Genomic DNA, 27,728 nt, shown 5'->3' on the forward strand with positions numbered 1-27,728 from the left:
TTTCAAGTCATCCTAGGGAAGAAATTTCTGACTAAGTCTTAAAGTTGGTTGAACAGCTTTCTTATGAACAAAGTAAGCCTGCATAGATTTGTATTTTCCTGCATAGATTTATATATTCCATAAAAACTAGAATCTTGCAGGTTTTTTCCAGCTTAAGGAAACCATTCTTTGCTTGGCTTCATTTAATTGAAACACAAAGACACATGAAAGCATTTGAACTGTGTGGTTTTGGTTGCTGTTAGCCTGAAAAAAACGCAGAAATCAAACCAGTTCATACACCTTAAACCCTCAGCCCAAAAAAGATACGTCCGACTATGGATTACTAATGCTAATGTACGGAGTTTACTTACTCACTTACTCTTAAGTAGACCTAAGTGTTTTAATTATTCGGATACATAAAGGTTTGTGGTATTAAATCTAGACAGTAAACAAATACCTATCAATGGACCCCTGCCCTTAGAATATAACTAGTGTTGTTTTTTTCCAACTTGCAATTCTGCATTTTGCTAGATTTGAGTTTTACTGTTTGGATGGCATGTCCAACACCCTCATCAAGTTTTACCTATTCAAATGTGACAGTCCTTTGAGTGGGGCTTTTTTTTTTTCATAAATGGCAGCTCTGAGTGAAGGAGGACCAGGTATGTGAAATTTCAACCTCTCAGAGAAGTGATATTTTTGTCATATATTAGCGGCATAAATTGGCTATTTTTCCTTGAGAGTTTTTTGGGATCAAAATGGGCTTTGTGGTGTCTCATAGACCTTGCTCAGTAATGGATTTCAACTGGACACTACTTTGTTTTCCTAATGCCCTCTGTTCCCATTCCAGATATGTTTGGAAGAGGCACACTTTGGCTTCTAAAAGAATATGTTGTTAAGAAAGTATTACAGTAGTGTTTTGCAAAATCATGAGGACTAATTTCCAGAGAAGGCTACAACCTTAAGCCAGAGCCTTCTAGTTATATGCTTGTTGAATTTTATGAGAGAATTGTTTTATAGGCACCGGTTGGAAAATGGTGCTTTGAATAATTATCAGTGGTCTGTGTCCAAACTTGAGGGAAGCATGGCGGTTTTTCTACAGGACTTGTCCTGCGCATTTTATTGGTTGTATACTTTATTTAAGTAAATAACAGAAGAGGGAATACCCTTAATTAACTCTAAGGTGATAGCAGGTAGGGTTGACCACTGAGAAAGGTGTCTGACAAATTAGGGCTAGAACTGAAATTTCTTCAATTTCATGCAAAGAAGTTCAAAGTAATAGACTTACTTTGGAATAATCCAATGCTGAAGAGACAATTTTGAAAGCTGCTTGAGCCAAGCAAGGATGTTGCACTGTGCTGTAAAATCAGCACACACCATGCTAGAAGATATGCACAAGTGCCTTGAGCATGAAGCACACACAAAAAAAAAATTTCTGCACTGTTCAACAGTGATAAAAAGTGTGCTGGAGTACTTTGGTTTGTGTTTCATTATAGTGTGATTGGCCAGAGGGAGTCAGAAATGAGAAACCAATTACTAGAGCCACTGGTGGTAGGATGTAAATAGAGGGAAAAATAAAAGAAATTGAAAACAAAGCTAGCAAGGGAGGCTAAATACTATGAAAGTAATTGAACTTTTTTTTCCCTCTCCCATTCATGCTATGAAATATCAGAGAAGCAGAGCCGTGATTTTGAAGATGGGAACTCAGCAGTACACCAGGTATGGGTGCTACGTTGCATCTGTTTGGATGGAGCGTTCCAGGCCAGGCTGGGTGAGGCTTTGAGCAGTCTGGCCATCACAGAGGGCTTGGTTCTAGATGATTTTTAAGGTCCCTTCCAACCCCAGCCGTCTTATGTTGTCCTCTTTGGGAAAAGGTATTTGTGGAGTCAAAAGCTAAGAAATCATTTAGGAGCACTTGGTCCTGTGCCATGATATCTGTACTGGTTTTCAGCTGTATTATTAGGGTTTTCTTGAAGGAGGAGAGAGAGCAGTTGGATATGGGCTCTTCACCATCAAGTGCCTTTTTAGTTAGGCAATATGTGGGTCTAACTTTATAAATTACTATTTGTAAAATCTGTGTTGTCTAGAATAGCTTCTTTTGACTCAAAGTAAGTTTGTGTATAGACTTGTTAACAAAGATGGTGTGATTTGGTCAGGATTTGTGGAATACAACTGCGTTTGTTTCGCTACCACCACCCCCCAAAAACTGAGGAAGTAGTGAAAGCAGAACATTCTATGGGCTAATTAATATAGCTTAAGCTACCAGTTATTAAAATTCCTTTCATGTGCTTTTAAGGAATCTTCTGAGAACTCTGGTACAGATACATCTGATACAGGTGGGTTTTTTCATTTACTGCTTATCTAACCTTTATATAACTTTGTTGAGAAAATTGAAGATAGTGAGGTTTTGACCTTGTATTCCCAAGTACTTATTTGATTGCGTTAATCAGTGGGAACTGCCTTTGACTTGTTTTTAATATTTATCAGTGGTATTATTCAACAGTTTGATTCTGGAGCAAATGAAAACTTGTAGTGCTTTTCATAGATTCAGCTATGGCTGGGCAGTAGCCAGCAGTTAATGGCTGAAAGGGAAGTTGTACTAGAGTATGGTTAGCTTGAGTTTTAAGTAGTGTGGTATTAAATAAGCTTGTTCATCTACATAGCTGCCTCTAAGGCTGGCAATTACTTCCCTGTTGAGGGAAATGTTTCCTACTGTCATTTGAGAGGATAGCTTCAAATAAGCTTTTGAATGATAAAATAATTTCTGCCAATTTAGAAAGAATGCCATTTTTCTCGACCTGCTCAATGAAAGCTAGGAGAAATATTTCAGAGGCACCTGTAGCTTGGCTTCTGTAAGTTCCTTTGCCTTTTGCACTTGTGGGATAAATGAGTGAAGTGCTTCAGAGTCTGGTATTTTCATAGCAGCATCCAATAAAATGATTATGCGCTTCTCCTCCTCCTCTTATGATACACCTGACAGTAAGAACTCCTTAACGCTCCAATGTTTACATACTGTATGTGTAGGCTTAGTAAGGCACGCAAGTGTTGGCAGCTGCAGAATATTTAAGTGCGACGGATACTGAATTTTACTAAGGTTCACAAAGGTATCACATTTCATATGTAGACTTCAGTATAATAACAAAAGTTTATTCCTGTGTGCGCTTTTAAGTCTATTGCATATCCCATTTTAGACAAGATAATGGTGATTAGCAAGGTTCAGGATAAAAAATGGGTACTCTTTGGGTGACATGTTAGAAGAAGAATCAAAATGGAGAAAACTTAGAGGAAGCAAAGGCATTGGTTGGCATGAATGGATTGTGTATTTTCATCTCCACTTAGTATTCTGAATACTGCTCTGATGAATTACTGCTATGCCAAGCACCAGGGCGGAGTAGGTAGACAATTTACTTTCATTGAATGTTCCTATGTGGCTAGCATGAATCCAAACCCTGTGGGCCCATGACAATATTTATCCAGTTTTTCATTGTAATGGTTGATGCATTATAGGGCAATAATGCTCATGGAAAGCGTCTTGAGGGGAAAAAAAGCTATTGTTTCAAAATAGATTCTATATAAAGATGGGTTTGAGTGGGACTTGTAACTTCGTATCTTGGTGGCTTTTTTGGGAAATTAAATGTTTCTGGCAGGTTTCATTATCATTGAAATGAGGATTATGATACGTCATGGCTTGGTGCTGGCTAAAAGCCAGTGCATCTACAAAAAATCATTCCTTCTGCTCTGCTGTAGTTGAGCAGAGGAGGAGGAAAGAAGAATGAAAAAGGTCATGGTGTGAGATAAGGAATGGGAGAAAAGCACTTTAAAAGGTATGAAGGAAAATTTATTTACGGAATCAAAAAGATGATAATGAGAACTAAAACCTTTAGAATAGTTTTCCCTTCCTTCGCCTCCCATCCCTTGCCTTTTTGTATTTCTCACTGAGAGCATAGGAAGACAAAAGCATGGGGGTTTTGGTGAGTGTGTTGCTTGTAAAGCTGTTGTTTCAGTTCACTTAGGGAGAGGAGTCTCTTTTGCTATGCCATGGGGTCCTTTCTATGGGCAGGAGTTTTCTGTGAACTTTTTAACGTGGTTTTAATTTTTACAGGTTGCAGTCCTGCCTGAAACCTGCTTTGACGTGTGTCAACGGGCAGAGTAGTCTTCTCACAACTGCCTTTTCCCCCTGGGCCATTAGTTTCATGGGCTGCAATTTTTAAGGATGAGCTGTTGTAGTATAAAAGCGAGTGTCCTCTTCCTCTGTCTCTGAAAGCAAGGCTTCTCCCTCTCTCCCTCTCTGCTCAAGCCTCTCACAGATCACAGCTTCTCAACACGTCCACGTTTTAGCTTGAGCGCTTTTTTTTCATGGGATTCAGGTGCATTCTCCATCCTTCTAGGTACTACATAAATTACAGGGAAATAATTTGTAGTATTGTAATCTTCACCACAGCTTGTAGAAGAATTTCAGCTCTGAGGCCTGGGGCTCCTCTTCCTCCCCATCCCTCCTTTGCACCGGCTTTAGTGTCACTGTTGTGTTTTCCACGTGTCTTCACCATTCCCTTTTTTTAGATTTGGGAGAGAGTTGGTGTTTGTAGGTCCATCTGTTCTCAAGTCCTATCAGTTGAGGAGATTTTGCAGAGTTCTGCAATGTTGAAAGGTGGATCCCGTCTGGGGTCTGTGCGAGAGAGTTGCTCCTTGTGAAGGCGAGGTCCCCTCTGGCTCCATTTCGCGCCTTTTCTTCACGTGGGCGCCGGAAAGGAAAAGGCGCCGCCGCCCTGGCCCCTCTGTCTGCAGCACGGCTGCCTAGAAGCGGCCAAGGGAACCGAGTTCATTGCGAGCCCTGCCAAGACAGCAGCGGCGCCGGTCGCCAATTCCAGCCGCGCGTTCCCGGCCACGTGGCCGCTGCCGGCGCTGGTGTCGGCCGCGTGGTTCCTCGCCGTGCCGGACGGGCCCGCAGCACGGCCCTGCAGGCTCCGCCAGGACAGGGAGCGGCTCCACTCCTCGGGGACCACAGAGATAGAGAGCTTCTCGCAGTTTTTCTGCTTCTTAAGTACCTTGTCCTAGAGGCATTACCAGCTTCTCTAATTGGCTTAGCAGCATGCCTCTTCTCAGAGCCAGCCAGCGATTAGTTTTGCCAGGCACAGGAGAAGGTTTCAGCAGCTCTTCCCAGGAAATCACTTCTGTGCCTGGCCTTCTCCCTCTTCACCTAATATGAAGCCCTGTCAAAACTACCACATTCATGAATTGCCGTGTCAGTTTTTATAACTTACTGGAGAGATCGGGGAAGTACCAGTTGTGCACCAAAGGTTTTCACAGACTGGCAGGCTTGCATTTCATGTACATTATCCCATGGGAGAGGGAGGAAGCATTCATGGAGTACTGTAGTAGACAGCTTTGCATGGGTAAAGGATTGGTTATGCTTTTGGGCTAGTGATGTCTGTTCAAAATGGAAGGAGTATGGATCTCAGTCCAGTAGAGCCTTAATTATGGCTTTAACTGACCTCAGATACCATGGAGTCTGCATTCATCAACTCAAATCTAGAACCTAAAATCTTTTGCCTCTTTTCTCCTCTTGGTAGAATATGGGGCTGTAATGCTCTGTGGATTTTGGCTCAGTCTTGTTAGACTCAGCATGTGATGATCTTTTTTGTCTTGCCTGACTTCTCAACTTGAATTGCCATATTCTCCTGGTTTGTTTTCCTTTAAAGTTTTATTTCAGCACATGTGGTGGTAGACAGTTCAGATTTGCTAACGCTTTGTTGCTCTGGAGTATGTTGTTCCTAAATGTTCGTTAGACTGATGAACTCAGTATAGATGATATTATGATAAGTGGTAATATTATTACGTTTTGGTGTTTTCTAGGACCAAAAGGACCAGTTTCAAAGAAGAATGGTCAAAAAGGGAAGAAAGGATTTACGGTATTTAATAGTACAGTCCTACCGTGCAGCCAAAATGCAGCAATATGTCTTTGTGGATGTATAGATAGATAGGATATGTGTTTATCTTTGTTCAGCTAGTCAGCTCTTCGATTCAGCAGGGCTTTCTGGTTTCATCTTTAGTTTCTGGTTTTTTTCTCTTGTGAAATATTGCCAGATTAATTAAAGAATCTTTGCAGTCTCACCAGTCAGTGTGTCAGGTAAGCCCATGGTCTGTATGGTGTGCCTTGGCAGTAACACAGAAGCTGTTCTGAGCCCCACAGAGTGAGGGCGTGGGGAATGAAATTCAGTCTGAGGCAACATGAGTGGATTTAATGGAGACCCTAAAGAGGCTGTATTTCGGGTTCCCTTTCCACTCCTGCTAATGCCTTCTGCACAGTCTACTAAGCCTTGCCACCCAAGTTTCCCAGGCAAATCCATAAAAGACTGTGAGGGAAATTCTCTGTCTTAGCCTCTTATGTGGGCCCAGGTGTTAAAAATTAGCCCAGATCATTCTATGGGGTAATTAATATAGGTTAAGCTACCATTATTAAAATTCCTTTCATGTGCTTTTAAGGAATCTTCTGAGAACTCTGGTGCAGATACATCTGATACAGGTGGGTTTTTTCATTTACTGCTTATCTAACCTTTATTTAACTTTGTTGAGAAAACTGAAGATAGTGAGGTTTTGACCTTGTATTTCCAAATACTTATTTGATTGCGTTGATCAGTGGGAACTGCCTTTGACTTGTTTTTAATATTTATCAGTGGTATTATTCAACAGTTTGATTCTGGAGCAAATGAAAACTTGTAGTGCTTTTCATAGTTTCAGCTATGGCTAGGAAGTAGCCAGCAGTTAATGGCTGAAAGGGAAGTTGTACTAGAGTATGGTTAGCTTGGGGTTTAAATATTCCGGTAATTAATAAACTTGTTCATTTACATAGCTTCCTCTAAGGCTTGCAATTTCATCCCTGTTAAGGTAAATGTTTCCTACTGTCATTTGAGAGGATAGCTTCAAATAAGCTTTTGAATGATAAAATGATTTCTGCCAATTTAGAAAGAATGCCATTTTTCTCGACCTGCTCAATGAAAGCTAGGAGAAATATTTCAGAGGCACCTGTAGCTTGGCTTCTGTAAGTTCCTTTGCCTTTTGCACTTGTGGGATAAATGAGTGAAGTGCTTCAGAGTCTGGTATTTTCATAGCAGCATCCAATAAAATGATTATGCGCTTCTCCTCCTCCTCTTACGAATGGTCTGCGGAGAGCCTGGTGAGGATTTGTAGAAAGCTGTGTGAGTTCCAGCTATCTCCAAATCGTGTAAGATGTAGAAATTAGATTCATAGGGATAAGGGATTGGATTCCTCACATGAAAAATTAAATGCCCTGTGGTGTTTGGTACGTGTGATGTTGTGGCTGTTGGTAGTTTTGGTTGGATGTTTTCAGGGTCAGTTTTTTCTTGGATTTTGGTGGCATTTTGATATATAAAAACTTACCAATAGGGCACACTCACTTAAGGAAAGAAATCAGTCTTTAGCTGTTTTAGCTATAATTTTAGTGCTGGCAGGTGTTTTCCATTTTTAGTATTCATATAGAACACACTTCTCAGGGACGGCAGAATTTCTTCCAGGTATTATCCACTATTTTTGTGTTGAAAGTGTGCAAAGCTTGTTTGCAGCAGGTCAAAGTCAAGTGGAGCAGCTCTCACCTGGGCCTGCAAGTCTGAGTTTAATAGGGAAAGTTATTAGGATTACCATTTCTTGCTTTCTCAGGAAGTAGCATGGCAGAGTATATCTAACAATTACTTGTATCTAGCAGGATCCTATCACAGAGGACTGAATTAATTTGGAGAAAGGCATAGATAAGTTATAATTTCGGGAATGATAGTGTTTAGGATGCACCTCTTGTGAAATAGCTTTCTGTAATAAAGGTCATATATTTGAGAGAGGAAGGTGGAAGTTGTCTTTCTTCCTCTCTGTTCTGCCTTTGAGGTGCAAAGGTGTTACTGAATTTCCCTTTTGGCCTTTAAGACCACTTTCAGATTCCCTGGAGAGAATACTTTTATTTTTCCATTCTGTGCCACGGCCCACTGCTGATTACTGAAGTTCCAGTGATTTTAAATGTATGATTGCCAGCACATTGAAGATATACTAAAATTAGATTTTTGAGGACTCACACTTAGAAGAATTTTCCACTTGTGTCCAAATCAACTCATGCTCTGATGCAAGCTATTTGTTAATAATTTATAATTGATGTGATGGGGTCAAGCATTCCGTGACAGAAGAGTTGTTCCCTTTATCTCAAGAACCGCCCATTTTTGTAGCAGCCCAGTCTGTTCATCTGGATGAACATTTAGGAAGCAATCTGACAGGTTTGTGCCCAATTCTGCTGGAGGAAAACAATATTTTGTTGCATTTTAATTAAAAAAAAACACCCACAGAATACCTAAAACTGAGTTACAAGATTCTGTCTTGTTTTTTCATATTCTCAAGTCTGCCTTATTTCTGACTTTGTGAGTCCTGAGGTGGTCTTGACAACAGGAAGCTACTAAGAGGAAGCGTGAGAGAAAGTCCTGGCTGTCTTTGTTGGGATATTTAGGAATGTAGCGGGGATTGTGCATTAATGATTAATGAATCTTAGAGAGCCACAAAAGAAAAAGCTTTAAAAATGTTTTACTCTCCGAGATCTTTAATAGAAGTCGTAAAGAACTGATGGCAATCTATATTTCTTTACCCTTCTTTGCTCTGCGAAGTCATTTATGGAGTCACAACCCATGCTTTTCAATTGGAACTCCAATGGAAATGTAATACAGTTAAAAGTTATAGTGTAGAAAACTGTTTTCTAGAATGAATGCAGTGTAGTCAATAACTTGCACAGTGTGTGTTTAAAAACATTTCTGTTTTGAGTTCAGCCATGTTTGATTTAATATTTACCTTCAAATTGCAGGTGAAGAAGGCGGTGACGTAGCCTCAGTCGGAAGAAAATTTGAAGGAATTCGTCTCAGGGTAAAACTTTTGGGTGTCTAATAGAATGTAATGATTCAATAGAAGCTAGTTACTGTTTGAATAGTTTACACCTGCCTGATGAGCTGATGCAGTCAGCGGAAGACTTGATATCGTCTGCATCTTAATGCACATTTCTGGCAAGTGAGGGTTTCAATAAATAGCGTCACAGAGACCAATGACAAGTGATGTTATTGTCTTGCTAATACCAGTGGGCCAGAGAAAGCCCTACAATGTACTGCATCAACAGGTGGCCCTGAGAAAGGCTTTTATAGGTAAGAAAAAAGAGAAAGCAGATGGATCATAAGGTGAAAACGCTTATTGAAAAAGAATGGTTGTTCACCTGAGAGTCTAGCATAAATACATAACGTGATTTGAAGCAAATGGTAAATGAGCAATAATGGGTGCCATAACAAAAGCAGGCTGGAATCTTCTGCTGTTGCTTCCCAAACCAGCCTATGGTCAGGACTAGCCAGACTATTTACAGTGTTGAGGAGAAATACAACACGCCCTTTGTGTGTGCAGCCATTTTAATCCTGTGTTCTGCTTGCTCCAATAGCGTTGCCAAAAATGGGATTTACTTTCCTTACTTGTCTAGCACTGTGCTGGTGTCCACTCTCTGACAACAGCTAATACAGTCTGACTCAGAAAGTGCCAGTTTGACTGATGAATTGCCTTTTCTTACAAAATTCTCTTAGGTTTTACATTGAGGGTCGTTGCAAAGTACACCTTCATTTGTATATGACTTCTCACGGGATGTTGGGATTACAAGTAGAGATTTGCAGCTTTACTTGTCAGAGCTTTGTAACTGTTATTGTGTCTTTTTCTTTTCTTTATTTGTGTGGGTTGTTAGTTGGTTTGTTGGTTTTTATCAGAGGATCTTTTAGGCAGTGTGTGCTGTTCCCTGAATATTCTTGTTTATTATCCCTTTTTATTTATCTTCACAGGTAGTTCCTTCTTGGGATTTGTGGCAGGATTTTTTTTTTGGGGGAAGGTGGGGAGGCAAATTTTTATCTTAAACGTGTACATTAAAAATAAGTTTCTGCAGGTTGCATATATCCTGGTCTAAAGAATCCTGGTGTGCAGTAAATCAGAATAATCAGTTTGGAGTTGCCTGTGCCAATAATTTTTATGTGTTTAATAATTTTGTTTTCCTCTAAGAATCTGAAAGTAGATGATGGACAAATCGTAAAGAAAAAAAGAGTTCCAGTGGATGTGATATTACAAGGTGATGAGAGAAATATTCCCAAATGGATAACGGTAAGATATTTCTCCTAGTCTGAGTTATTAGCTAGTTAGAATAAAATAAAAGCTCTTTAACTGGGTAGCAGTTAAATGCGTTCTCACACAACTTCTCTGTGGTTCTGCCATTGTTCTTCTACTTGATGTCTGTGTAGATATTGTAAGATCTTGGCGTTTTGAGAGCTATGATATGTAGGAAAAGGAGAAAATGTTTTATAAATGTATTTTCGCTTTTTTTTTTTACTTTTATATGTTGTTCTTGGAGCCCTGATGTGCAGGTTGATCTTTGAGCTGTCAATTTTCCTAAAAGTCTAAATGTGAGCTTTGTAGAGGCTCAAAGAAAAAAAATTAGGTTTAGTTTGATTTGGGAGGCAAGGTATGTCAGACGTGACATGTCAGGATACAGCTTCTCTTTTCTGCTGGGTCTGCCAGAGATGTGTAGATTACTCAAGTGTGTGCGTGTGTGTAGATATATATCCATATATAAATTCTTATATTTGGGGTAGGCATTAATCCATGACGTGTAATGTATAAGTTGAAAAAATATGAATATTTTTCCAAGAATAAACTAGTAACTCCTAAAACTTCCTACTGAAGCCTTAGACTAGATGTTTCCCACTTTGTCTGAACTTGGCTGAGCCCTTAAAGACCATAACTGTACATGACCCTGAACAGCAAAGAGGCAAGGAAGTCACAATTTTAGTTTTGATTATATCTTTAACATGCAAAAAGCTCAGAACATTAGATTGTTCTTTCTGTGTTTTTCAGATAACAACTCCAAGTTCGTCAAAAAGTCGTCATTCAACTTTGCCTGGGCGAGAGCCGCTTGGTAGAATTAAGTCTTTTGTCTGTTGGTCAAATGTATTTGTTTTAAAATGTGGTTTTATTGAAATTCATTAGGAGAAATATTTCATTTCTTGTAAACAAAGGCATTATTTATCCAGCTTAAAATTTCAATAGGCTCGATTTCAAGGGAAAGTCAGACATGATTTGTCTTATGGCGAAATGTATTTTGAAAACAGAAAGCAGATAAATTGTCTATATAAATCCAGCTTTTCTCATGCAGCCTTAGGAACCAATATGCTTGGTTAAAAAATTCAGCAGCATTTAGCTCACTGTAAGCAGTGGGTTTTAGTTCTGCTTATTTTAAACTTAAGGAATGTAATGCTGTGGCTTGGGGTCTGCTGGCAACTGGTAGTCAGAGTGGTACTTTGTTAGCGAGCTTTGGTCAGAAGCTTTCCAGACTCATTGCAAGCCTAAGAGTTTTAGTATAAATATTTTAGGCTTAACAACTACTGAAAGGAATATTTTCAGCATGGTATATGAAAAGAAAAGCTGCACTTTTACTAGCCAAGTACAAAGCTTTCAAGGAACACAGCAAATAAGTAACAAAACCTTTTGGATAAGGCTGTTACTTCTGACCAGGAGTCATAAAATTGCAAAGAAGTCTTCCTCTGCAGTGCATATCTGCATATTATGCTATTTGAATAATGCAGTTTTTCCAACATTTCTTTCCTCTTTAATATGTGAAGTCCATATGGTTAGGAGTGTATTAATTTTTTGTAATAATCAGTAAGGTTATCTGAATCATATGAAGTTATTTTTAAGTTATACAATATATTATTCTAAGGGCCTTAATAGGTTTGGACTTTTTTCTGTCTTTGTTTTTGTTTTTTTTGACTCGTTGTTTTTTTGTTTGGTTTTTGGTTTTTTTTTTTTTGGAATAGGCAATCAAGCTGCTGTTTGCAGAAAGAAGCTAGAGTTTTCAAGTGAATGTTCTTCATCCAAATATCCACAGTTACAACATTCTGCTGTTCCCATTTCATCAAATACTACAGTAGCCTCACCCAGACATCGACTTTGTCCAGAACTGAGCATGACTTCATGTGATAGTATCCTTGGAGAATACCAGTCTGCAGATGAGGAATGCTCCTTGAGCAGTACAACTCTTTCAGGCTTGTATCCAGCAATGGTAGCGATATTTACAAAGCTTATGAGAAAGCATTCTCAGAGAAAAGTATTGAAGTACATGTTTGGACACTTAAAGTCCAAGAGACGGCATTCTAGAAGACCAAAGCTCAGTGTCACTGTAGACAAAATGAGGGAGTTCGGGCCCTGTAAATGTAAACCAAAGAAAGCATTCCACAGCATGTGTAGCTGTAGAAGTGAAGACAACCAAAAGCCAACTTTTGGAAATGAGAGCAGAGAATTCTGTTATGACAGTTGTCCCGTTAGTAATTCATCTGGTCTGGTGCCTTATGCTTGTGCTGATACAAATGAAATCAAAATGCACTACTCTGACTCAAGTTTAGAACAACATTTGGCATCTGGAAAAAGTCAAGAAGTCTGCAAACACACTGCTTTTCCTGATGTTATGGATAGAATGGGAGAGACATTTCTAGTTGAAGATAAATTACAGACTATTGCCTCACCAAAGAATTCAGAATACACAGAAGGTGAAAAATTTCGTTACAAACGTTTCTCAGAACCCAGTTTTATAACATCTACTGCCAGTTCAGATTCAAGAGCGTTTAATCTTGTAAAAGAGAGTAAGACTCAGAAGATGGACTTCTGTGTTGGTACCTCAGAGTTGTGTTCATCTGCTTGCAGTTCCCATGGCAATAGAAACAATTCTATACCTACCACAAATTGTTCTCCTGCAAGATCATCAAATGCTATGTTCATATATCCTCAAAAAATAACTTCTTTCCAGCACAAAGAGTCATTTTCCTCCTGGAAGCAGAGTTCTTCAAAGAGGGACGAAGAAATAGATGCTGCATTTGATGAACTTTACTACAGAGTGATTTCTGGAGAATACTTTAAGCCTTTGACATTGACAAGACCTCTTTTAAACTCGCAGGACCATGAAGAGAAAGGAACATTAGTGAAGAGTAATCTAAGTGATTCTGAGAGGTCCCTTAAACAGTGTGATATAGAATTCGAGAAACTGTGTGGGAAGTCTGTTCCAAAATCTCCTGGGCTTCAGAGAGCTTCAAATTTCAGGAAATATGAAGAAATACAGATGCCTGAAACTGTAAATGCTCTTGTTAATTCTCCTGTCAGAACTTATTCTGCAATTTCTAGTGCTAAAAGAGCAGGAAATTTTCAAAACCATCCTCTTTGTTCACCAGTAAAGCGACTGAAATTTATACCGGAATATTGTTTTTCTTCAAGCAAATGTCAGGAGATTTCCCACAGTAAAGAGGGTAATCTTCAGACAGGTGACATGGATTTTTTGAGCACGTACAACTGTAGCAAGCCCAGCTTTTTTGTTGATCGCAACTGTCATTGTCAGGTATTTAAGGAGCTTGGGGGAAAAAATCTGTGCACCTATAGATATTTGGAGAAGGGCTTAAGAATGGATTAGAGCTACAAGCTGTTTTAACTAAGGATAGCATACTTACAGTGCTTTTTAGTCAGTAGGGATGTTTTACAGCTCTGGGGGCTTGGGGATGTCAGGTCTCCTGGATCCATGTGGTGAAGCTCTCTATATTTAACAAATTTGAAATGGTTCTAAATGAAAGTTTTTACTCCATTTTAATAGACAATGTCACTGGAAAAAATGGTCTCAAATATTGACTCAGTTATGGTGTTGTCCTTTTGAAATAATGACATTAATTATATAGATGGACAAGGTAAAACAAATTAATCTTTATAGGGTTTCACAGGAATCATTAAACTTTTTGATTTAAATCAGTCACTTATACTATTTCACAGCCTGCCTCAGAAGAAATTACTGTGAACCTGGAAATATCTTTTAATGAATGTTATATGTTGCTGCTTTATTTTCAGGGCTCTGGATCTCATGATTCTTCACAACAAAGTTTTATTGGTATCTCTGGCACTTCCCTGCAAGGTTAGTTTCAGACACTTTATTAATTCATGCAAGAGTATTTTCTTAAGGAAATTTGCCCATTGAAGTACTTCCAGTGTTTAAATAGGCTAATACTTAAACAACATTCTGTAATGTTCATGCTACTCAGCATTGTTCCTGCCCTTTTCATCCACTGTTTCTAATCACCAGAATCTGGGACTGCAGGTGCACACTCTCGTTGGCCTGGGGCAATGGAGAATTGCAGCTCTCTCAGAAATGTGAGCAAGCATCACCCAAGGTAATAATAGCCTCTTTTTAAAAGAGATTTCAAAATTAATTCTTACTCCTCTACGCCTGCATTAAAGATATGGAGGTGACATGCATTCTTTTGTAGAATGAAAATGAGTGTGATAGAGCCCAAGTTAATCACAGCTGCAGACTTGAACACTGAGAGGCAAGTGTCTGTGGTCAAAACTAGCCAGACTCCAGCAAGGAGAGCTGCTGAGCACAAGACAGTAGGATGACCTGACTGAATATCTACTGTAATTCCTATCTGGTGTTCATTATAGAGGCATTTATTATTTTAGATATGCTGTGGAATTGTTTTGATTGTGGCTCTGTGTTTAAGCTGACGAGTCCTCTCAGAGAGGAGTGCAGCATATTGTTGTTTAAAAGAACTTGCAAAAGCTGGCCTCTGTGCAGATGGGCATCATTAGCTGCATTTTGGCTTTGTGTGAACAAGCGATGGCTCTATTTGGAACATATCAGAGATCCTCTCCTCCTGCTATTATCACTACTGGCAGTGTACTTAGATTTCTGGAAGCAGGACACTCTTTCCAGTTCCCTGAATACTGGCCTAAAATGTCTGGTTTTCATAGAAAATAAGTAACTTTTAAAGGATTATCAAGCTTCAGACCTCTTCAGTTTTTAATTACAAACATTTAATATTCTAAGGATTTTTAAATCATTAAAAGCTCTCTAAAAAATTCCTGATTTTATTTACCAAAACATTTTACATGCTTTTTTGCCATAAGTGTAATTTGTCACCAGACATTATGCTGGCTTCCCAAGCTCAGTCAAGAAATATTTTCACTATGCTTGAGATCATCATATGGCTGGTATCAGCATTAACTGACAATGTTTGAATTGGAAGGTCAAAGGAAGGCTGAAAGCATTTTTTAAACTACTTGTGTGGAGAATTTAACTAGAAAAGAAGTTTCATGATGTAAAGAAATCAAGTTTCAGTTTAAGCAAAGATGGAATTGAAATTTAGAGGCTTACAAATACATACAATATTGATAAAGATTATATTTTGATTATTTCGTATATAATGAAAGATTGGAGACAAGCTGATGAGTATGCAAGGATGTTTCTGTGATGTTGAGTATGCCCACTTAACTGAGCAAAGTTCTTCTCAGTTCTTTGATTCCCTTTGTCACTGCGTTATCCTGTCTCCCCATACGAAACAGGCATTCCTGTTAGATTAGTTATTGTTTTAAAGGAAATGGGTTTTCTTTGTTTAATGCCTATAAGTAGAGAAATCAAGATTTCAGAGTTTTCTTCCAAATCATCTGGAATAAAATCTATTTCTTCTTTAATTACACAAAGACATGTTTGCTGATTTGTAGCCAAAACAGACTGTCAGCTGGAAAGCTTCCTGAGGCCTGTGGTGTGATATTTTTAGCTTTCTATGGTTCCCAGCAGTGAAGCTTTTTAATGGCTTCAGATCCCTCAGATGTTCAATGCCTAAGCCATGTGGAAAAATGCTCTATTTTCTAATGAATGGTTGTGAAAAGAAAAGGAATAATGTTTTTCTATCTGGAACCAGATTGCCTTTATCTAGAAGATGATTATGAAAGAGATTTCTGAAAAGGAAATGTTCATAACTAATAACATAACATAAATGTTCATAACTAATGTTCATAACAGCTCGGTGTGAACGCTGTCCTACAGCTTTACTGCTATACTTAATTGTCAGATGTAAACGAAGTTAGTTCAAAATAGGAGAGAAAAATCTATGCAATTTCTTAAGTAATATGCAAGGTGTTCTCACTTGTATCTTTACCTTTTATCTAGTTCTGAATACATTCCAAGATTGCATCTCAAAGTTTAATAGATACACATAACTTAGATTGACCTAGTAGCACTACTGAGGGATTCAAATGACATAGCATGAAAAGCTTCCTCTCCATGTGAAAGCACATAGAAAAGCAGACAAGGAGCCCTGCTGCTGTTGACAGTCAAAATGTTCAGATACCTTGCTTTGACAATTTGTTTCAATTTCATCCGGTTCACTGGAGTTTCAGCAAATATACAGTATTTTTGTGTAATTTACTCCATCATCTAAACAAAGGTTTTGGGTTTTTTTTTCCTTAGAGTATACAGAAAACTAAGCTACACTGATGGGAAAGACCAATTGTAGGAATCCCTTGGATGACTCTCTGGTTAGAGCTCACCGAGAAGCATTAATGCACTGTTACAGTTAAAAAAGTTTTATATAGGTTGGGTTTTATTCAGTGTTGTTTCTTCTTCCAAGAATTAAGGTTGTATAATTATATGTAAGCAATATACAAATAGTTCTGATTTATACTTCATTGTAGTTCAAATCTTTGGGGGAAAGGGTTTGTCCCTTTTAACAGGGCACTTCTTACTCAATTTACGGCTAAGTTGGATTTTTATATTTGACAGTATTTGTAATAACAGAGTGCGATCTGTATTCTTTTTATTTGCTGATAAGCTTTGATTCTTACTGTATTAATAATAAGGAACAAGCTGATTTACCTGAATTGCTGGTTATTCATGTTTTTTGAGTGTCTCAGTACAGATCCAAATTCACTGCTATGTGCTATGTTAATGTTAACATTTTCTAAGTAGATCACCAAAGTTGATATAATAAGCTTTGATTCTTACTGTGTTAATAATAAGGAATAAGCTTACTTACCTAAATTGCTGCCTATTCCTGCTTTTTGAATGCATCAGTACAGACCCAAAAATCATTGCTATATACTACGACTTGAGTCTGCTATGCAATGTTTATGTTAAAATTTTCCAGAGTTGGTTGTTCAATAAAATTTTATACTGTTTAATAGGTTTGATAATTGCATTCTGTGTTTTGACAAAATTGTACATGACACAGTATATGTTCTAAATAAAAAACTGTTCTGAACAAATACCTGCCTTCAACATTTTATTTCACCCATGTGAATTCTCAGAAGGAGTTTGTATATCTGCACAAGGAAATCCGTGAGAATGAGGTGTGAGGGTCCCGCAGGCTTTCACTGCTGTGTCCTTGGCAAGGGGATTGTGTTAGTGGTGTCAGATGAGGTACTTGCTGTTTTATCAGCACTGCCCCTTGTTAGCTTTCTGAGCTTCAGAAAAGGAAGAAATTGGTTTTCTTTGGCTTTACTTTATTTGCAGACACACAGGAGGGTTTTATTTTAGCTCTTAGAACCAGAATTTTGTTATCTTACTGTTCTTAGGACAAGAAGCCATCTCTAGTGAAGTTTTCTCTGCAATACGAACTTCTGCCCACACATTCCATCCTTCATAATTTGGATATTGCATGTCTTTCCATGACGGTAGCAAAGTACTGTCTTCTAGAAATGCTCTTGGGGCTCTTTTTTCTTCCTTTTCCAGACGTGGATGCGCTGTAGGGAATATATTTTATGAGCTATCTTCCTCTTGGATTTGTTGAGGTAATTATTTCCCAGTATTTCTTGGTACACTAGTATTGAGAGATTGCATAATTTACTGTTTTCCATTCTAAAATAATTTAGAAGTCAACTGGAGTTGTGGTTTGGACCTGTTCTGAATCTAGGTATGGCTGCTAAACAGCAACTTCAATGCAGCTCAGACAGGTAAGGGAAGGTAAGTTGGTTTATTCAGTATAGCAAAATTGTGAAGATTACTTTGAAATAATTTAAAGAGGTCATTCTTGGAAAACCTTTTTAGTGTTGGAAGATCATACCAATGCCATGTTTTGGATGCTAGTTTTAGAGTTGATCCTCATACACCATGTGAGCCAGCAGACTCCTAGAAGTGTGATACAAGCAAAAGTCTGTTGTTTCTCCTAACGATACTAACTGCTAGACCAGGTACATCTGCAGTGATTTATCAAATCCTATAATTACTGCTGGAATGCATCTGCCTCAACTTATAAAGATGTCAATGGTGCTACCTGATTGCTTGTGTTTTGAGTTCCATTCTTCTAACCTTCCAAACAGTATTGCTTTTTCCACCATATTTCCTCTTGTTTACTCATTCTTCACTGTTCCATTGAACTGGTACTTGAATGCTAAGCTTACTGTTCATAAACAAAAGCTTTACGCTGCTTCTCTTTGCTATAAAAACTTTTTTAAGGAACAGTGGAAAAACAGATAGGGTTAGTGAGACAGTGTAAACCTAGAACCTAGCCCCTCTTCTTATGTTGTAATTAGTTGTAACTTGCTCTATATGTAAAGATTTTAACTGGTTCAGGGCAAATTTTGGAGAGAACCCCCAAAGGGTCTCCTCTAGGAAAGCAGATTCAATCGGCCCCTCCCCCCAACCAGTCCGGGAGAAAATACCTCCTTGGAGAGAAGTGGAAAAAACCTTTTATTAAACAATAAAACCTAAACAATATTAATCAATAAAACCCCTTGTTGCTCCAAAAGAGATGACAAGCTCAGAAAGTCCCCTCCCCGGGTTGCAGTTCAGCTCACTCAGGCTCTTATCAGTCCCTCCGGTGCTGGAAGTGTCACGGGCCACGCCCAGCCTGGGGGCCACGGGTACAGCTGCTGGTGCTCCCCTGGGTGTCCAGTGCAGAGCAGGTTTAAACAGGTCCAAAGAAAAGGGAAAAAAGCCCCCACAGTCCAGCGAATTTCTTTGCTTCAGCTAGCTAAACTAACTAAAAGCAAAGGAGAGCTCTGTCCCACTGTCTGTCCATCTGCAGAAAACACAGTCCAGGAGCAGGAATGTGGAGGACTGAGTGCAGTGTCTGAAAACAAACTGTGCTTCTTCTCTCCCCCCTTCACTCTCTGCAACAAGTCTTAAAGGTGCAAGACTTATTATTCAACATAAACAGAACAAGACGATTGGGGATAAAAGCATCATATAGAAAGCCTAGGACAATATGATAGTTTATGTAGGTCTTTCTCTAATGTCTTGAAGATGGAACAATATTGAACATGCTTTTTTATGTAAGGATTCAGTAGTCATTTGAAAACTACCCCAAAACTTGTTTAAAATAAAATTAGGTTGTTTGATTGCTTATTTAAGCAGATGAAAGGTAAAGAGCCGAAAGAATAAAGCTAAATTTGAATGTGGCAGCATTACAAATGCCTTGGAAATAGTTGATAGGCTGTTAAAGATCATCCTGAGAGCCACAATCAATAATTTATTGGCTGCAGTGACTAAATGTGGAAAGGAAGTGTGTGTAGATATATATGGAGAATATTTACAAAACTGCTCTTTGAACACACTATGTTGCAAGGGAAAGCAGCTGATGAAAATTAGCGTAAACATATAGCTGGGCTAAACAACGAAGACCGAGAATAGAAAGGAAACTAAATGTAGTTAAATACCATGAAGTGAGCCCTATGTTACATGTACACTCAATGAGAGAAACGGGTACCTCATTTCCATTAAATTAGTTACCAGATTTAATTTAACCATTGCTTGTTTTTGTTGGGGTTTTTTGTTTGTTTGTTCATTTTTTTCTGTTTTGTTTTGTTTTTTCATAAATTTATCTCATCCCTTGATGTGTCCATCCATTTCTACTGTTAGAAGGTGTTGGCTCTCTGTACTCTGGGCCCTTTGTTTCCAGGTTTACCTCTCAGGACCTGACACAGTTTTAGGGCTCTGTGCACTTCTGAGTTTTAAGCTCCTGGGCACTGATCTGTGGATTTTAAAGGCTCCAATATCCTGGTTTTTTGAGAAGGCAGAAGTGTCTGACACCTAGAGGCAGACACATGACACCAACTTGCGTTATTGTTTCCTGCTGCAACAACTTAATGACTCCCAGAATATAAAATACAATATAAAACAGATACCCACTCTATAAAACTTACCATTTAAAGAGTTTAGTCTTCAAATAAATGTGCATACAGTAAGTGAAGGGTTTGGGGAAATCAAAAGCTCTTGTTTTTGTAAAATAGTTAAGGATGGCAATGGAAAATCCAATAGGAATGCAAACATAAGATGGGTATTGGAAGAAATCCTTCCTAGTTTTATTCTTACAGATGGTGTGATAATCTTTGTGAACCCTTGAATACAGCTGTATACAATATTACACTAGTAGAGCAGTTGAGATTTCAGATGTATTCTAGGATTGTTAGAGGAAACTAAAGATACACAAAGATACTGCTAAGTCTCATGAAATGTACAGTTTCTGCTTTAAATCAGCTGTTAAATTATTCTCCAGTCATTGCCATAGACGAGTCACAGTCAGAAAGTTCGCAGCGTGGAACAGCAGATTAGTTCTTATTTGGTAAAACAACTAATCACCAAGTGTGCAAGTACGAAACACAATCTCATTTCAATAGTATTGAAGTAAATATGGAATAGTCATACTCTGCTAGAGCTGTATAGACAACAAGGGGGTCTTTTAGGACTGCTTGAAAGCTGATGATTGTTTAAAACAGGATCAATTCTTACTGGAATCACTGCCATGTGAACACTGAGCTACCAGCTTTGCAACTCTTTCAAATTGTCTTCAGAAGGGCAGATCCATCTCAGTGGCAGTCTGGACCTATGTCTTGCTTAGTCTATAAATATGTTTGGCAGACAGTTTGGAACACTTAACTTGCCCATTTCATACCACTGTTTAGTATGTCGGCTTTCCGTAATATTTTCTCTGGTCCTCCAGAATGAAAAAGCAAATCTCACTTTATTGTTACGTATTTGGTTCATTACATATTCAGTTCTCCCCTTTTGTATTATGAATCAAGCCCATTAATCTGATGGGATCATCGTGAATGGCTTCTACTTTTGCCGTGTTTTCGGCAGCCAGCTGCTCACTGTTGAGGTAAATGCTAACTTTGGAAGCCACCATGGGGTTAGATGATCTTTCTCCTTCATCTTCCTCTAATGAAGGATCTTTCTTTCTCCTTGGTTTTCTGCATTTTCCCTTGACACTGTGATCAAGTGAGGCATAACACATCTGACTGGCAGACTCCACCTGAAAGAAAATTCACTTTATGTTTAGTAGTTATCCTTGCTTTAAATTAATACCTAAGTCTTCAACTATGTCTACGCTCTAATCATAATCCTGCCTGCAATTTGCCTAAAAACAGCTGTAAAACAGCTCATTAAAAGTACAAATTATTAAACTGTGGGAGAATGGAAAACAGCTCAATATAAGCTAATGGTAAATGACTGATAGTGGCAATATGGAAAGATTCATCAAGGTATGACTAGAAAGAGTCTCTGTGGGAAAGAGGGAAGCTCATGTAATAAATCCAGATTCTTTGGGATGCAAGACATTATTTGATCTGGTTTTCGTCTCACCTTTTTATTTCTTAGCTGGAATCCCGTTATTAACAGGCTTTGCTTGTGCAGAAATTCAAAGATGGACGATTCTTGTCTGTATATATGATCTGATTTCCAGTGCAAAATGTGTGCTTTTTGTGTGTTTCCCCTGATTTTTGTGCTTTTCAAGCCAGACCATCAATGACTGTTGACATTGGAATGTCTAGATTTAAAAAGTTGTTCTTTTCCTGCTGGAAATACCCTGTGAGAGAGTCTGAAAATCCATCTCTATGAAATATGTGGCAATTAACTCAGGAAATTGATGCTAGGAATGCTTCAATCACAGGCAAATTTCATTTGAAGCTTTCATGCTTTTAGGCATACAGGTATCTCAACAAAGTACAAACCAATAGAAAATAATCTTTCCCTGGTTAAGGCATATAGATTTTGCACTGGACAGCTTGTGTTTTCACTTGGTTGATGACTAAACCAAATAAAATTAATTCTTTACATTAGCCATGGATGCAAATTTAATTCCACGTGATCTTCATGCCTGTGGCTGAGCTTTATTATGCTGTATTGCATGGATCTGAACCATCTGTAATTATGCTTCCTTATTAATGACTCAGATTGAATGGAGGGTCAAGTTTGTACTGAAATACTTTGATGAACTGAGATACTAATGCATGGTAATTTTTGTGAGACTGTGAAAATTTTTGTTATATACTCTTATAGAATAAATAAAGGAACTCTGAGACAGACCATATTACTCTAATTCAGAAATCTGTAACTAAAATTAAAGATACCTGTAGCTGGTTAACTGGTCTTTGAGGCTGGGACTTCATCTGCTCGTAACAACATTCTTCTGTAATTTATCAAAGTAGAGAGATCTTTTTATTAAGACATGCCTACTGAGTCTTAAATGATCAGACCAACAGATTTTTCTCTGTTAGAGAATGCTCTAACATTAAATTAAATTAATGCTCTAAACTCCCCCCAGTTTGCATTGGTAGGATGTTTGTGTTTGTTTTGAAATCACACACAGTTCTCTCCCTCTAATTATAGAGAGGTAAAATTCAGACACATACTGTGAAAATGGAAATAATCGTGTTCATATGAAGGACAGGTTTCTCATTATTTACTTAGATGAGTGTCATTTTAGAGTGGTAGGAGGATTTCTTGCAATTAAGAGGTAGCCACGTACTGATTAATTTTTCAGCACAGGCAGCCTTTTCTTTGACTGAGAAAGAGGTTGTGAGTTGCAGCAGCTGGTGATTAAATTTTGTTCCTGAGTCTACTTCAGTTTTCTGTAAATTCAGTTCTAGTTATTTTCTCATGTTATATCTCATTTTAGCCACCAGTAAAACAAATTACTTCCTTACAGTTTTCAGACTTTTACAATATCACTGCATTTGAGCATTGACTTGATTCAATTTATGCAAACTGTGTATGAAAAAGCTGGGTTTGTTTGGGCTTTTTTTTTTCCCTGTAGTTGAAGTGCTTTAGTTTTGCTTAGCTCCAGTTAAGGCGTGCAGAAAAAGTTATTCTCGTTACTTAAATACTGCTTTAACTCTATAAGGGCTTCAAAACCCTCTGCACATCCAGCTCTCGCTGCAGTTACATGATGTTACAGCCTTTAATGTGTGTCTGCCAAGGATTGTTAACTTGAGCACAGTAAAGCAGAGCCAAGCAGTCTGCCCACCATTCAGCTGCTGGGCTTCAGCACATTTGTCAGTGTCGCTGGTGATATGTGGATCGCCACAGCAGAGAGCTGGTATGCGTTTGTTTCTGCCTCCTTCTGTGGGAGCACTGACCTTGGACCGTGAGTAATACGTGATTTAGATTGCTTTAATAGCCATGGATACAGCTGCTGTTTCAGTTAGTGTAGCTTTACATTTAGACAAGCCCTTTATTTTGAGATACTTGGCTGAATAGGAACATATGGACTGTAAAAAATCCAATTCAGCATGAGATCTGTTCTTATAAATAGTAGTGCAGTATGAAGGTTTGCATTTCTGTCCCAAGTATCTTTTAATAATTTCAATTATATCAATAGTTGAAAATATGTAGATTCTCAAGTTTGCCGTTTGAGAAATGCAAAATATGTCAGCCAGTCATTTTTAATCATACATTTTTATAGCCACTGAAGAGACACATGTTCCTAAGATGAAGCTTACCTAAAATATCTTGATTGAGATTGCCATAAACTGGATAATCTTCTGTGTGATAGCCATCATAGCTACAAGGGGAATGAAAAAATACTTTTAATTCACAGAATATGCTTCATTTAGCACCCCAATACTATATTTTAGTAAATGTTTTATGCACATATGCAGATTGCATGTGTATATCTATATATAGCAGATTGTTTGTTATCTTATAAACAAGATCAAAAATATCAGAGGGGGCAGAAATGGCAGTATGGGTATTCTCAGGAGAGATTTGTTGCCTGGCCCAGAATTGAACTCTCCTTTCCTGGAACTTCATTAAGCACAAAGCTAATCTCAAGACTGTTAAACTACAGTTTGAGGTAGGGTAAGAAATATTGATGGTCACTGAAAGGAACCCAATTCATGTTCTCTGAGACCACTCTGCAATACAAACTAAAGCACTATATGTGTCTTTTGGGACGATGTTCTTAAAAAGTCCGCTCTTGAGTCAACTAAAATACTTCAGCCAACACAAACACAGAAGACCATCAGCTTTGCATTTTTAATTGTATGTTGTGTTTCATTACCTGATGTTACTTGAAAATGTTTTTAAGTGGATTTGTAAAATGGGAATTGTTAGTGGGAAGCACTTTGTAACCTTCCTACTGCACCCCTATATTGCGTGTCGTCAAGGGGGTGAAGTTGTCCTCTAACACCACATTCAGTGGTATTTTTCATCTGAACAGGCAGTAAAAGACAAGTATAGATTTTCTAATTTCAAGAAAATTTGTAACTGAGAATAGGTTTTGGGTAACAGGTGCAGGCTTTTGTATTTTTATTTCAAGAGCCTTTTATATTTGGGTTGAGATGAGACTCTATGCATCGCTGTTCTCTAAAGTTGGGCTTGGTTTGGGGTTTTCTTCTGTGTGGCATAAGAGAGAGAGACTTGAAACAGATTTGTGTAACAGATCATGAGATATCCTACAGCTGTAAACAGACTTTTTTATTGCTTTTGGATGCTATGTGTAAAATATGGTTATGAAATGTAAATACACGTATCGCTCCACTAGTACTAACTATCAGACTGTATTTTGTTACTGCTTTGTGAGAGCTGAGAGTTCTTTTAAATTATTATGGAATTATTCACTATAAGTAAAGGTAAAGGTGGTTTATCTCAATACCTTGCACTTTCAGATAAAATAGTATTAGCACGCAATTATTTCATTGCTGATAAAATGACTGGAGGATGTATCTCAGATGTGAATATTTTTTCCCTAGGTTTTTTGATTTTTTTTTTCCACTACCAACATTTCCGGGCAGACTGCATGAGATATTGAATTTTCCTCTATGCCATCCCTCCAAAGCCATCTGTCATTATTTATTGCATATTTTACCCTTGCCAGAAAAAAACTTTTTTATACAACTTACCTTGGATCGTTCTCTTCATAGTCTTTATGCATTTTAGCTGGATTTTTTTTTTTTAAAGAGAAAATGAAACATGTAATTTTAGAACACTTCAGTCTCACAGGCATGGTTTTGGTTTTGTTTTAGAGAATACAGTTGAAAGGTCTGTCTCTCAGGATCTTCATTTGTCCCTCTATTTTTCTCAAATATTTTGTCAAATACAAAAAATGCTTGTGTTATGGCCCTGTGCTGTGTCTACAAAGTCTACATTAGTTTACAGTACCCAAAAAACATACTGTAACACATGTGATTAATTCTTTATTTTCTCCACATTCTCCTTCGCCCTCATTCTTTTTCTCACAGATTTTCTCTGGGGAGGTGAATCGTGTTAATATTACAAAGTGATGGGTTTACTTATTTCACTAGTTCTGGTATGGCTGAAAAAGAGATCCTGTGATCCACACAGATGAAGAAACTGAAGCAGAGAGGCAATGGCTACAAAGAGATTTCATGCTAGAGCTTGATGAATAATTCAGGAATGCCTGACTTTCTAAACTGTGCTCCAGGACTCCAGAATTTACCACAGTAAGCTCCAACTCGATGACTAATGCAGCATCAGACACTCTGACCTCAATCTTGGTCAGGTTAGTTTTGTAAATGATTGTGATTCTTCCTCATAGAGATATCTGCCTAGTAGCCCTAGAACACAAACCAAAAAGCTCAGCTGACACCCATCCCAAAAGACTCCAGCAACTCTCTTAATATCCTGTGAATATCTGACTCTAATACTTGGTGAGCTCAGTTTATAAGCACAGGCCTTCTGTTTATGTAGATTATATACACAGGTGTATTTAGCCTTGTTGAAGTCACCAGTGTTTGCCTGGCCACCCCTACATGGACAGCACTGGGGCAGTTTTCCCTGTGTAAAGGGAAGGGTGAGAATTGTACAACTTCCTAAACATAGAATCACATGCATAAGACAGGTTGCACTGGCACAATCTGTCAAAAAGTAAAAGTTAATTTCAACCAAAACCAGAGCATGACTGCAGCCATATGAGAGACACACTGGTTTAAGAAATACATAAGAATCCTATTATGAAAAGCAATTATAATGTTCTTCCAAAATACACTGATAAGGCATAAAATCTTTCTGAAATCTGAAATTCAAACGAGCATTCAGGAATTTGGGGAGGAGAAAATTTTATCAAATGTATTTTCTATCTATGCATCTACTTAAAATAATTTTTAAATGGAAATATACATTATAATCAGTTATAGGAAAAGTATACTTCCTAGGAAAGGAAATTGCAGGTATTAAAAACAGATTTTAAAAATAAAAACTTAGTCAGAACTAAATTCTTCCTGTTTTGCTGATTTGCCTTCAGAGAATGGATTTGGGTACTTGTTTTTAGCAGTGGATTGGGCAGTTAGCAATTGTTCTGCAAACATACCTGACTCTCTTAAAAATTTTCAAAAGACAAATCTTCTCTAGTAAAATCATTCTTGCCAAAATATAACTTTAAGATTCAGAAGAATCAATTTGTCGACTTGATAGCTCTGAGCAGGGATGGCTTTGAACATTGAAATTCGATTTCTTACAAAGAGACATTACTTACCTTGCTTCTTTTTCATACAGTGTACAATATTCAGTGTCACTGAAACAAGCAGAGACAAACTCAGAAAGGCCAAAACTCCCCAGACAGAAAAATGGCAGTCCATTCCTGTAACTGAAAGAAAATTTACTTTATGTGTTGTCTAACAATATTACTGTATTCTCTGTGTGCTTGGCTAGTTTTTGGTTTCTGTAATCAAAGCTGCTATTTTGTTGTTTACTCTCTGACAGCTATTGCTATACAAGCTAAATAATTAATATCAAAATCAGATGCTAAATATTAAGAAAGCAACTTTAATAAACTGTTAGCAGAAATACTGTTTCATAGGAATTCAGCCAAAGATTAAGCTATTGGTTTGCCTGTAAGATGCAGTAAAAATCAGAAATTAATAAAGAAAAATATCATTTTACTGGATAGCTTTGAAATTATTTTTGCAGTTGTCTTTAAGTTAGTATTTGCAGTAAATTAAGTAAATTCTTGGCTAAATTCTAGAGTTCATAAATTCTAGAGTTCATTCAGAACTCTAGAGTTCTAGAGTTCTGAATTTAGCCAGAACAAATTTGCTGGATGTGTCTCAGAATAATAGCTAAGACTGTAACATTTTAACAATCCCTGAAAAAAAGTGAAAATTTGGTTATGTTTTCTTCCATTGTTTTCCGGCTATTAAAACTACTTACTTGTTTTACTTGTTCTTAATTTCTTGCCTGAGATACCAGAGAAAGTGATGGTAAAGGATAAGCATCAGCTGGGAACCAGTGAAGCCCCAAGGAAAAGTTCAAACAGCTCCTGGAAAATCACTTGGTAAAAGGTGGGTCTACTTATCTGAACAAAGTCTTCTTTTGCTCTAAACTTGCCACTCCTTGCAATAAGAAAGACAGGAAAGAACACCCCTGCACAAAATCTGTTTTTTCATTTAATTAATTATTTGATTAACCTAACTTATACAAATTTTCCATCACAAACTGTGCTGAAGAAAATAGCCTATCTGTGGCTGTCGAGTGGCCAAAATTATCGGCGTTGCTGCGACTGGCCTGCAAAAGCCTACTGTGACAGAGGAAACACTGGGCCAAATAAATGAGAGAAAGGGGCTTGCAGCTTTATTCTTAACTTTCCCCAGAGGCATATTTCATGTCCTCTGAGATTTGGAGTGTTTGAAATAAAATCTGGTGCCCAAAACTA

General features: G+C 37.9%; 2 protein-coding genes across 6 annotated transcripts in view; one reads left to right on the forward strand and one right to left on the reverse strand.

Moving 5' to 3' along the window:
• The window catches only part of LOC115900870, a 34,149-nt gene extending 15,957 nt beyond the window's left edge, over window positions 1-18,192 (forward strand). The window contains exons 12-22 of one of the 5 annotated variants that reach the window (XM_030943053.1): window positions 1,649-1,695; window positions 2,273-2,312; window positions 5,830-5,885; window positions 6,460-6,499; window positions 8,825-8,883; window positions 10,042-10,140; window positions 10,891-10,951; window positions 11,850-13,417; window positions 13,915-13,978; window positions 14,147-14,234; window positions 16,313-18,192. In XM_030943053.1, coding sequence (XP_030798913.1) covers window positions 1,649-1,695; window positions 2,273-2,312; window positions 5,830-5,885; window positions 6,460-6,499; window positions 8,825-8,883; window positions 10,042-10,140; window positions 10,891-10,951; window positions 11,850-13,417; window positions 13,915-13,978; window positions 14,147-14,234; window positions 16,313-16,358 — 2,168 coding nt within the window. In that variant the 3' untranslated portion in view covers window positions 16,359-18,192. The other 4 variants (XM_030943073.1, XM_030943045.1, XM_030943037.1 and 1 more) reach the window with 4 other exon arrangements.
• A 2,639-nt stretch (window positions 18,193-20,831) lies between these two features.
• LOC115906878 (T-cell receptor-associated transmembrane adapter 1) lies at window positions 20,832-26,658 on the reverse strand. The gene is made up of 5 exons (XM_030954412.1): window positions 26,553-26,658; window positions 24,961-24,997; window positions 23,560-23,621; window positions 22,189-22,247; window positions 20,832-21,092 (listed from the first exon to the last, which is right to left on the reverse strand). Exons 1-5 carry the CDS (start codon window positions 26,653-26,655, stop codon window positions 20,832-20,834), a joined length of 522 nt encoding a protein of 173 aa, XP_030810272.1. The 5' UTR covers window positions 26,656-26,658.
• Window positions 26,659-27,728: the final 1,070 nt, after the last annotated feature.

Source organism: Camarhynchus parvulus, chromosome 1 (assembly GCF_901933205.1).
Source record: "Camarhynchus parvulus chromosome 1, STF_HiC, whole genome shotgun sequence".
Taxonomy (NCBI): domain Eukaryota; kingdom Metazoa; phylum Chordata; class Aves; order Passeriformes; family Thraupidae; genus Camarhynchus; species Camarhynchus parvulus.

Excerpts from the sequence above, each read along its gene's own strand:
- LOC115906878 (XM_030954412.1), bottom strand. The coding sequence starts at position 26,655 with ATGGACTGCCATTTTTCTGTCTGGGGAGTTTTGGCCTTTCTGAGTTTG. Across the intron at positions 23,622-24,960 it reads TATGAAGAGAACGATCCAAG|CTATGATGGCTATCACACAG; the intron begins GTAAGTTGTATA and ends TTCCCCTTGTAG. Across the intron at positions 22,248-23,559 it reads TCTCAATCAAGATATTTTAG|AAGAATGTTGTTACGAGCAG; the intron begins GTAAGCTTCATC and ends GATAAATTACAG.